Source organism: Terrapene carolina, unplaced genomic scaffold, assembly GCF_002925995.2.
Source record: "Terrapene carolina triunguis isolate 2854851 unplaced genomic scaffold, T_m_triunguis-2.0 Scaffold951, whole genome shotgun sequence".
Taxonomy (NCBI): Eukaryota; Metazoa; Chordata; order Testudines; family Emydidae; genus Terrapene; species Terrapene triunguis.
This window is the reverse complement of record NW_020665302.1, coordinates 6,590,187-6,602,094: the sequence shown is the minus strand read 5'-3', so window position 1 is coordinate 6,602,094 and position 11,908 is coordinate 6,590,187. Positions and strand designations below refer to the sequence as shown.

Genomic DNA, 11,908 nt, shown 5'->3' with positions numbered 1-11,908 from the left:
GCTCCCACATCAGAGACGTCTCCAACAGCGGTTCAAGTTCTTCTGGACCTACTGAAGGAGCCACAGTGAGAAACAGGTGCTGAAGCCAGGGACCCAGTCTTGGAGTAGCAAAGTAACAGGGCTTGCCCTGGCAAAACGCGGAGGCCCAGGGCTGAGCACGAGGCAGGGACTGCATAACAGTCAGAGGCCTACCACACCCTGTGGTGCCTCTGCCAGCCTTCCTTCGGGTATTGGACACTCCAAGAGGCAGCAGGATACTGGACATAGAGGGTGTCTCAGTCCTGGTCAAGCTCCGCCTTGTTGGACATGCCCCACGCTGCTGTGTTTGGACCCACATGCTGGGCCTTGTGCTTGTACGCTCCCCCTTGCCTGCGCAGGCTTCAGTCGCAGTCTCCGGCCACACTGGCATGCTTCCTGGGCACAGACTGTCTGGTACCTCGCCCTTGAAAGTGGGGGCCCCACAGCCTAGCTGCCTCTGCCCCTGTACCCTCTGACTACTGCTGATACCCCAGTAGCTTAAGGGCACACTTTCCCAGAGCTCCATTCTCATGAGCACTCTGGTTTACAGTTTATCCCTTCAGTGACACCTCATAGTTGAAGCAAATAGCCACAGACTTTATGGAGGGACTCCTGTCACAATCGCTCTGCACTTTAGACAGCAGACAATACACCGATCCATGCAAGGTAAGAAACACCTGCAGGCAAGTCCCTGCCTCCGTTGCTTCATCTTTTTGACACATTCTTTGGGGTTTGGTCAGAGTCCTCCAAGGAGTCCAAGAACCTTTCTCTCCCCAGTCTCCTTTGGAGCACGGAGTCTCCGCTCCGACTCCTGTAGTCAGCATCCTTCAGCTCAGCTGGTCAGGTAGCCAGAAAGGTCCCTTCTGCCTTATTCAACCTGCTCCAGACTTCTTACCCTCAAGGGCTGTTCTACCATTGCAGAGTCACAGACTGTGTTCCCAGGCTGGGGATTTTCCACTCCTCTGAAGAGCTGGAGCCACCTGGTTTCACCTAGATTGTCGCTCTGCAGCTTGTTCATTGTTCTGCCAGGTCCTGGGGGCCTATTCACTTGTTGCTGATAGTACTTAATATCTGCCTCATTCAAAGGCAAAAGTTCAGGCCTGGCTCCTCACCAGGGGTTGCTGGAAATAATTTAACTCTTTGAGACCGAGTAGGTAGCAAGCCAACTGTGAGTGGGGGAACTGAGTTGTACAATTTTAATAAAAGTACAGAAATTTCCCACATTCCCCATGTCAGGATCCTGGCCTGATCTGGTATAGCAAATACCTAAATAACCAGCCATCCCAGCTCCCAGTCACTCACACCAAGAAGCATCATCATCTCTTGTTACCCTTAGGTGACCACCATTTTAGATTGCATAGTGAAGTTGACCATGGTCATTGGAAGAAGGGAAAATTCTCTCTTCTCCCCCAACTACATTCATGCATTCTTGTAAAGAAACAGGTTTCTGGACTCCCCCCGCCCTTTCTGATTAATATTTGGTGTCCTCCGATTCCATCAATGAAAGTGCCTTTCAAACCTAGAATCTGAGTCCAAATAGTCTTGTTTTCAAGTTTTGTCAGTGTCAAGCTGTCCTGCAGTGGTTCAAGAGGGTGAGTACCAAACTCTGGGCAGACTGATAAGAATCAGGGCACAAACCCCAAATTGGCTGTGAGTTCTAGATGTAGATTTTACTAACCAAATATCAAGCGTAAACTCCTCGACCACTATAACAGTTTTGGAGTACTAGACAGTCCCCTTGGGTCCTCTGAATTCTGTCTTCCCACCCAGGTAAGCCTGCCTTTGTGAGAGATAATCCCTTGCACCTACCATCACAGCAATATTCAGGTTACTCCCCGTCCCAATGGACCAGTCACTTACCCCAGGTCAAGTATCAGGGGGTAGCCGTGTTAGTCTGTATCTACAAAAACAACAAGGAGTCTGGTGGCACCTTAAAGATTAACAGGTGTAATTGACCACAGGTCAATTACACCTTAGATCTCACACCAAAGGCAACACTTGTAGCCGATCCCTATAATAAACTATCTACAGATTTATTAATAGGAAAAGGAACTAGGAGAGTTGACAAGGTTATAGCACGTAAACACACGTACACAAATGAATTCCAATCTTAAGTTTCCAAAGTAATAGATATTTCTATGATAAGCAAGCTCTATATGTCCTCTAGGGCTAACGCAGGCTAAGCACTGGGGATCTTTTGGTTATGCCTAGTAACCCTTGCCCCATGGAGTCCAAGCAGCATAAAGAGAGAGTTCCTCCTTGTTAGGGGTTTTTATTCCCTTCCCCCTTCTGTGTTGAGCTGCAAACTCTGCTGATAAGAGGAATTCACCTGCAATTCTCATCTGCATGGGGGAGGGGCAGAAAAGTAAACCACAAAGTCTTTTGTCCTCTGCAGTGTTCCACTCTAGTCCATCTAATGTCGATGGGACTTCCTCAGCAGTCAGGATGTAACGCCTTCTGTTGGAGATCACATGCTTTATGCTAGTTAATGTCTTTCTCCTGTCTGGTGGTTTATACAGTCACAGAGGCTTGCAATGCAAACACTCAATACGCCTGGGGGAATTCTGCACCACTGCGCATGCACAGAAGTTATGTCCCCACAGATTTCTTTGCTTCCCTGCAGAAAAATGCCTTTCTGACAGGGAAGCAAAGGGAAGCCTCTTCCCCTGCATGACATCCGAGGCCATGTCAGACCCACCCCCCAGATTTCTCCCCTGGCTGAAGGAAACTCTGCAAATCCCACCCTGCCACCGTGCTTCCTGCTCCCATCACTTCTCAGCTGCAGGGGGAGGGATCACTGTACAGGGAGCTGCTCCCCCATCCTCCCAACCCCCATGCATCCAAACCCCCTCATACCCAGACCCTCCCACTGAGCCTCACCCCCCCACACCCAGAACCCCCCCTGACAAGCCCAACTCCCCCTGCACTTGGACCACCCTGGCAAGCCACCCTGAGCCCCAACCAACTGCACCTGGATCTCCACCTGACTGATCCCCACTCCCCCAGCATCTGGACCCCCCCCCCCTAAGCCCCCTACACTCAGACCCCCCCGCCAAGCTCTATCCCCCCACACCTAGACTCCCCCGCTGAGCCCCAACCACCTTCACCTGGGCTCCCCTGCAGAGTCCCATTACCGTTGCATCCAGAACCCCCACAACAAGCCCCTGTGCATCCAGACCCCCCACACACAGATCCCCCACACAGAACCCTCTCAACCCACACCTGGGTCCCCACACTAAACCCCTCCACACTTGGATCCCTCCTTGCTGAGCCTGCCTGCTCACACCTGGTACACCTGGCACGGAGGGGCAGGGCCCGGCGGTGTTTCTGTGGCAGGCCCAGTCCTTGTGCTATGTCAGGGTTGGGTGCAGCCTCACCGCTGAGTTCATGTGCCAGGGGGAGCTGCACAGTGCTCTCCCTCCTCTGTGCAGCCAGTGGCCTGTGCTCCCCAAGGCCATGCTGGAACCTCCACATTTATTTGACAAATAACATTTGCAGAATTTTAAAATATTGTGTGCAGAATTTTTAATTTTTTGGTGCAGCATTCCCGCTGGAGTAACTCAAATATTACCTTAGCGTATGGGGTACAGATTTATACACGAGATTAATGCAGGCTGCAATTTACAAGCATTCTACAAAGTCTAAACACATTCCAATTCTTTTTTTTTTTTTTTTTAACAATACTGACAGAGGTGAGCCACACGGACTTCAACTATGTGTCTGCCAGTGTTCAGGTGACACGGGGGGACCGTGGCCTGAGCTGGCACCTGGCCTGCCAGCATCACAGGCATGACTCACTCGCTCAAAAATACCCAGCAAGCTGACATTAAAGAGGTGATTGTAACTAGGTGCTGTAAGAAAGCAGAACAAACCTGCTTAGTGTAGTAAGGTCTTTGTAATACAAGCCATCAGTAGGTTGTTTTAGAAAAAAAAAATGTATTAGGCATGAGGCAGCTATAACTGCTTGTATTTTTAGAAGAGCTATTGGGCTAGTTAAGTGCAATGTGCTGCAGCCCTTATCTCTGTCCCTAAGCCGGGGCTGGGTTTGTTTTGGTACGGGAAGAAACAGCAACATAACCTGGGGTGTGAGAAGGGAGAACTGTTTAACGGTTCTCCGGCTGATAGAAAAAAAGGTGCATTCAATAAGAACCTGAAAGCAATGCTGTGAGGAATTTGCCCCCAGTCTGAGTCAGGCATTCACATAAGTGAAGCACTCGGAAGTGCATTCCAAACATTGCGTAACGACGCCCGTCTAACCCGTCTGAGGTCGGCAAACAGTCAAGTTTTGATTTTACAGTTGTAGGTGGGACACCATGGGGCCAAATCAATGGCTCGTGTAGCTCCATTGAATTTAGTCCAGCATGATTTTGATTTATGCAAGGTCATAGGTGGCATCTGATGTCACAGCTGGAATTAGTACTGAGCCGTTCCTGGCTCCCAGTCCTGGTCTTAGCACGGGCCCCTTTTGCTGTGCAATACAACTCCACCTCTCATTTCCCAGGCGCCATGTTTCCACCTCGCCCTCATTTTATCCACATAAATCATTTTGCACAGGTGCCTTGTGCCTTAAGTCAAACTGGTCGTCATTTCCCTATCCCCACTTCTTGCAGTTTGTTCGGAGCGTAGCCGAAGTCTCCATGTGGGTCTGGGAAGGAGGCTAAGATGCAGTGTAATCCCCAAGGGGACTTGGGATTTTCAAAAATGTACTCTGGGTGACTTGGCAAATTTTAGAATTTGGGGGACAGGGAGGGTTAAACCGCTGTTGGGTTATAAACTCTGAGGTGGTCCTGCGACAGTAGAGTTAGCAGAGACAGCAGTTTTCATTGATAATTTCAGTTCTACTGGGTTCATGTAATTAGATATCAATGCTAAAGGTTTTTCATATAACAGAGCAGCACAGAGCTCCCACTGAAAGAAACACTAGCTAATAGACCACAAGCAGGCAAAAGTCCAACCAATCAATGGGATCGTCTTAGGGGAGCATAGCAACCCCGGAGACAGGTGTGTGCCTTGGGTGGCTTAATCTGCCCTTATCTCATGGCTCTTCCTGTTAATTTCTGTGGTTTTAAAATGCAGATACGTGGGCCTGGAGCTCACACGGGATGAGGCGTACGATAGAATGACAGGCAGAATCTGGCCATGTCTCATCTCCTTACACATAATCGCCCAGCAAAAGACAAAGGATCTGATTCTCATTGACACTGAGCATGCCCAGTGCTGTGACGGTCCCTTTACAGTGATGCAAAGGAGTCTGAGCATCAAGGAGAATCAGGCCTCAAGTCTTTTTTTCCCTCTGAATTTTCCAGTCTGGGGTTGAAGTGGGCCCGTTTGTGGGAACTTGGTACCTTTTTCCTAGTAACTGTTGTTTCAGAATCTCAGCTTTCATTTAAAGAAAAAAAGAAGTTTCTACAGGGTTACAGTTGTGCAGAGAAGTGTGAAAACACGAACGGCGTGCAAACCAATGCCGTGTTGTCATCTTAAGGAAGCCTGAACCAATAGCTCTGAGCAGGGTAAACTGCCTCTCGTTTATCTCTCTGGGGTATTGTCACATTCTGGCTGGACGCTCACCAAGCTATTGTGTTTGGGTCTCACAAGCTGGACCTATATACTTCTAAACTTCCTGAGGCTGAGCGGCGCCCAAGCCCTGCCTCTGGTCTCAACACACACTCTCTTGGGGTATGGCTCGTCTGTTTAGCATCCTCTTTCTGACAACTACAACCCCCACAGTCCGGCTGCCGCAGCCCCCAGGACCAGTGCTAACCCCCACGACATGCAAGTTGCTTAACTATCCCCTTCCCCTGAGCTCCAACCTTGTGGGTGCCCTGGATTACAGTTTACCTTTCCGGGGACACGGAATAGTTGAAACACATAGTACACAGGCTTTGCAGGAGGAATTCTAAATCATTACTTTTTACTTTAGACAGCACAAGAGAGATACAGGTCCAGACAAAACAATAAAACACCTACACACCCTTCCCTGCCTCAGTTTCCTCACCACTCTGGACATTCTTCAGGTCAGTGCCTTCCGCGCACGGTGTCTTCTCTCTCTTCTGTATTCAGGCTTCTGGTCTCTTTTCTCACTCTCCAAAATGGCCAATGGCCCAACGGGAATTTTTTTTTAAAATAACCTTAGGTGACCCCCCGATCAGCCTCCTGATCGAAGTCCCCCACGACATGATCCTTGCTTATTTACCAGCCTGGTTTTCCTGGGAAGTAGCCAACTCTTTGTGCCAAGGTGCATCCGTGTGAATAGACGGCCATCAAGGTTTAACAGCCTTCCATCGTGAGCCCTGTCTCGCTGCCCCCTGGGAATTCCAGTCCAACATGGAGGTAAAAAGACCACAGAGAAAGCTCATGTTAAAAAATGGAGTTTGCCGTTTGACACCGAGTGCTCATGATCTCTGACAGAATTAATATGTTGTGCAAAAACAGATTATCACAGCTGTTACCGCTGAAACTTGACAACGGTAGATTAAGAATTCCCTCGTGTGTAGCTATTGCCCCGGAGGCCGAGAATGGTACCGTTCCTAGCCAAATCTTGGGGACATCTACACCCACCGTGACTTGTTTATTAAGGAGGGGAAATAAAGCGAAACAGTGATAAGTACTAAGAGAGCAAAACCTTTTTCTTCTTCTCTTGCAAACGGAGACGTCTGGAACCAGGTTGGTGTAATCCTTAGGGATGCCTAACTTCAGACCAGGAAAGCGTCTTTGCCTGAAGAAAGGTTGCCTTCTGGTTAGAACCACAGCGGAGAGGTAAATCTGACCACTAGGGACTCTGTGCCTCAGTTTACCCCACGTAAAGGGGCAATAGGAACAGTACACCTGTCCCATTGGAGTGTTGTAAGACTTGCTTAATTTAACTGCTTTGAGGTCATTGGATGTGATGTGCCATATAAGTGCAAAGTAGTATTAATAAATGTGCGTATTCCACATCCTCCCTGGAATAGTGCCTGGCCACGAGGGTGAAGGCAGAGTAATAAACTTTTCTTGTTAATATAGTTTCTTCTACTGCAGCTATAAATGCAGGAATAATAGGCTGTATTGTGGCTTTCTATTTCCAAGTGATATAGTGTGTTAACAACAGATGATCATCCTGCTGTCCTAAACCAGGTAGCTCTCAAACTTGGAGGGCTCTTGGACCCTGAGGAAGCCTGGATCTCTCTCTATATGTATGTAGCACTGTATTATAATTAGTGCCTCACACTTCCTCAAGATTTAAACTGATGCACTGTACATTCGTCCGGCTGGCACTGCTGTTAGCCAGCACCTTAAAACACTCCCTTCGCAGGGCTGCTTCCTGCTCTGCTCTCTTTGACTGTTTATTGGTTTTGGTCAAACAACTTCCTCCCACCACCACCGCTCTTTAATATTCATCTCTGCCCCTGACCCTAGCTTGGATTAACTGGATTTTGCTTAAGCTGTTTCATCTTATTACTCTATACGTTTAAAGGGATGGGTTCCTCCCACTCTATGCCAGAAGAGATTCAAGAACTTGCTGACAAGACTGGCTGTGAGTACTGCTCTGTGTTTTTAGCGTCTTTATTTCCAATGTAGTATTTTTAATCATTGCGAATGGCTTTAAAGTGGATCTGGCAAGGGCTCTTTCTCGTCGAATGCATCTCCAATAGCCAGCTGTTCCGGCAAGGTTCACTGAGCGTGGGACTCGTGAAGAATGTGGTTTAACTGCATAAGTAACTCGGGACTTTAGGTTGCTCTATGTTGTTGCAATTTACAGTGGCTTTCGAAACTAGACAAGTGATGACCGCAAGATGACAGGGCTGGTTTGAGCAGGAAGGTTTTATAAGTGAACTCAAAACACAACTCGTGTTTTCTCTGCTCTTGCTTGCTACACAGCCCTTTTAAGGAGTGAGTTAGTTTTGAGTCTGTCTAGCCGCTGATTGTGTGACAGAAGGATTCACTAGGAGTGCTAAGCGCTGAGAAATTGAATATACAAACCTGCAGTGTTTTAATAACAACTGCTGGTCCTTCAACCTCTCGGTGTCTTGACATCCCTGGCTATAGAATGGAGATAATACCAACCTCCCAGGAGTGTTGAAACTCTGAGAATTAATGTTCGTAACCTGCGTTGCGCTCCTTAGATGACGAGTAAATGGGAGCTGCCATAGCCACACATTGATTGTTCCCTCATTCTGATAGCCAGTGAGACACAGCTGAGCATCTGAGGAAGGCAGAAGCGGAAACGCCTTGTGAATGTGTAATTTCTGCATAGCTCTCCTTTGCCAAGTGAGTGGTGGGAACACGATAACATGGGGTCCTGCAGGAATTGCTTCCTGGCCCTAGGCTGTTTAACGTTTTTTATCAACGCCCTGGAAGAAAACCTAAAATCATCACTGATCAAGTTTGCAGATGCCACAAAAACTGGGAGCGTGGTAAAGAATGAAGAGGACAGGTCACTGATTCAGGGATCGCTTGGTGAGCTGTGCACAAGCAAACAGTATACAGTTTAGTATGACTACATGGCAATGTGGACATCTAGGAACAAAGCATGTAGGCCACGCTTCTATGATGGGGACCTCTGTCTTGGGGGGCAGTGACTCTGAAAAAGATGTAGGGGTTGCAGTGGATAATCAGCTGAACATGAACTCCTCAGTGCAAAGCTATGGCTAAAAGAGCTAATGCGATCCTGGGATGGATAAAGAGAGGAATCTTGAATAGGAGCCGAGAGGTTATTTTACATCTGTATTTGGCACTGGGGAGACCCCTGCTGGAATCCTGTGTCCACAATTCTGATGCCCACAATTCAAGAAGGATGTTTGATAAATTGGAGAGGGTTCAGAGAAGAGCCACAAGAATGATTAAAGGATTAGAAAACATGTCTTATAGCGATAAGCTCAAAGAGCTCAATCTGTTTAGCTTAACAAAGAGAAGGTTAAGGGATGACTTGCTTACAGTCTGTATCTGTCTACACGGGAACAAATATTTAACAATGGTCTCTTCAGTCTAGCAGAGGAAGGTATAACACAATCCAATGGCTGGAAGTTGAAGCCAGACAAATTCAGACTGGAAATAAGGTGCACATTTTAATGGTGAGAGTAATTAACCATTGGAACAATTTATCCTGGGTCGTAGGGGAGTCTCCATCACTGACCACGTTTAAATCAAGACTGGATGTTTTTGTAAAAGTTCTGCTCTAGGAATTTATTCTTCGGGCAAAAGCTTTATAGAGAAAATATATTAAAAACAACAAAAGTTCCTCCACACTTGGGTGTGATCTCTGGTAAGCGTTTCCTAATTCCAACACAGGGGTAGGGGTCAGTCGTTCTTCAACAAGGGTGGAGGTCTCCTAAGATCCTGTCAGTTTGTTAGTCAAAAGGAAGACTACAAGTCAGTTCAAGCCCATCCCATTATACCAAAAGCCCTTTCTTTGTTTCCTAGTCTCTGGAAAACTGTGGTAATCTTCCCCCATTGAGTAAAACACAATCACACATAAACCATTCATAAGTTTAATATAACAATCCCAAAAGACAATTCATGGGGTAGCACACACGTGCTAGCCATTGCCCTGATCCTAAACCAGATCTAAACAATCTGCATTTGGGAGCTTCAAAATTCAGTTCTCGATTTCATCCCCCTCACCTAAACCTCAAGAGTTCCATTTTGGAGCTTTTTATAGAGGGACAAACTGTGACATTTGGATCTGGATTCAGATTCTGAACACGGCAATGTTGAGATCTGGGGTCTTAGTTTGAGCATGTTTCCTTTTAAAAAGTAAGTGTGTGTGTGTGTGTGTGTGTGTGTGTGTGTGTGTGTGTGTATGTGTGTGTGTGTGTGTGTAATATTAATATCTAAAATCACATACATGCATTTTGTAATGAATATGTTTGGGGAAGGTTAACATAATAGATGTTTTCTAGATTCAGATGCTTTTTGTGTTTCTGTGCTACTCTGAACTTTTAAAAGTTGCAGTTTTGCCCTTAGTTCACTACTTGTGCTCTTAGACCTCGTAGAATTTTTTTTAATACAAAATGTTCTTAATTAGAAACAAAACACACACCACATCCGAGAAATGGTAATAGCTTGCCATGTGAGGAAGCATTTTGTTTACAAAAAATTAGCCTGTCTGTTGCAATCAAGGCAGAAACAACAAATTAAGTAAAACCACACAGGGCCAATTAATTAAAATCAAATGAACGTGGACTAATTTAAACGGAAAATTCTCCAGATTCTCACCCAGATGGTTAAGCTATTAAATTTATAACTTATAGCTAGGAAGATAACCAGTTGCATAAGAGGGGCCTGGTTAGGAGACAAATAAATTTTACTCTGATTTGGTGCATCAACAAAAGAACATACATCAGTTTTAACCTCCGTGCTGCCAAACTACCTGTTGTGGCAGGGAGCGTATGTCCAAGAAATGAACTTGCCCTTTATAACTGGGAAGCACCTGAGACTAGAGCTATGTGATGTTTTCATCCTGAAATCATGCAGAGTCTCCTGTTGGGGGGAGATAAGGGGGATTGTTACAAATGTGCCCAAAGCTCTGTAGGCCTGGGCTGGGTTTTGTGTCAAGGTGGTTTGGAAACAGATGAGGCAATATCATCCTGCCGTGAGAGCAGGGGACGGGACTAGGTGATCTCTCGAGGTCCCTTCCAGGCCTATGATTCTATGGTTCTACGATCAGCTGAGTTTGGGGATTGAACAAAATTGCTGCTTGTCACTCTGCTTCATAACAGAACCATGAGTGTTTGCGCAGCTCCGCCACAGGAACTGGGCCCCGGCTCACTCAGATCTGGGCTTGTTTTAAAGGAACTGAACACAAAGCTCTGGCAGTGGAGTGGGGTGAGACTCTGTGTAACGCGCCCGCAAAGAAACCATTTGCAGGACACGCTCCTCCTGCCTCCCACCTCGAGAATCATAGCAGGTGAGTTTCTCTGCAGAGCCAGCTGGGGCTTGAGCCATTTCTGGGGATGTTCTGCTGGGGCAGCCCTGTGCCAGAAAAGCCTTTTTCGTTTTTGTTTTAAGTAAGTGATTTGTGCAGGTTTTTGATGTCACTGCGGTTTTCTCCCTTGGCGGTTGAAACCTGCTTCACTCATCCATTCTACAGTTGCAGCCTAAAGCTGCCAGCAAGAAAGCGAGGACGCATGGGTAGGTGTAATAAAAGAACTGATTGCAAGCAGTAGGTTACCATCTATGTTTGTTGGTCTGATTCATTCCGTAAAGTAGAGCTGGGGAGTGTATGAGGTTATTTTCCTTCCTTTGTAATCCTTCTGGGTCCTAGTGTGAGTTAATGAGAGCAGCACAGCGTCAATTTCACATAGATGTTACAAAAGGAATCACTACTCTGTTGTGAAACAAGTTGCCCACAATTTGAAACACTCATAGATGACTTCTTGGCTTTGATAAGCAGTCATTTGGTTTTGTTCTTGAGTTATAATGTTTTTCAGTGTATGATTTGAAAGCTAGACCATGTGTGGGGCAGTTTGTACAGCGCCTAGCCAGTGGGGTCGTGGTCCGTGACTAGGATTCCTAGATGCTACCACAATACAAATAATAAATAATGTATTGGGATGAGCTGAGAAATACTCACCATAAAACTATCCTCACAGCCTTTACGGAGGTCTTATCACAATGTTAATAAGAGTTGGTATGCCCTAGGGATTAATTATGCATGCAAACACACACACACACACACACACACACACACACACAGATGAGCTTCAACACAAATAGAAACCTAAACAATATTAACCCTCTGAAAGTGCATTAAAGTGCAATGTTCAAATACTTTAGATGAAAGATTGTAAATGCTACTGCATCCAGAAGTTAAGCAGCAATGAATTAGTTTCAGCATCAGAAATATGTTCCCCATCAATCTAGTTCTAAGAGGTTGATGTTTGGATCTACAAATCAGTAGATCCTAAATCTT

The 11,908-nt window shown here is 46.4% G+C and overlaps 1 protein-coding gene across 1 annotated transcript in view; it reads left to right on the top strand.

Moving 5' to 3' along the window:
* Positions 1–7,282: 7,282 nt before the first annotated feature.
* Positions 7,283–11,908, top strand: part of TESC (tescalcin) — a 30,260-nt gene continuing 25,634 nt past the window's right edge. The window contains exon 1 of the mRNA XM_024195566.1: positions 7,283–7,531. Coding sequence (XP_024051334.1) covers positions 7,474–7,531 — 58 coding nt within the window. The 5' untranslated portion in view covers positions 7,283–7,473. The remainder of the gene's footprint in view (positions 7,532–11,908) is intronic.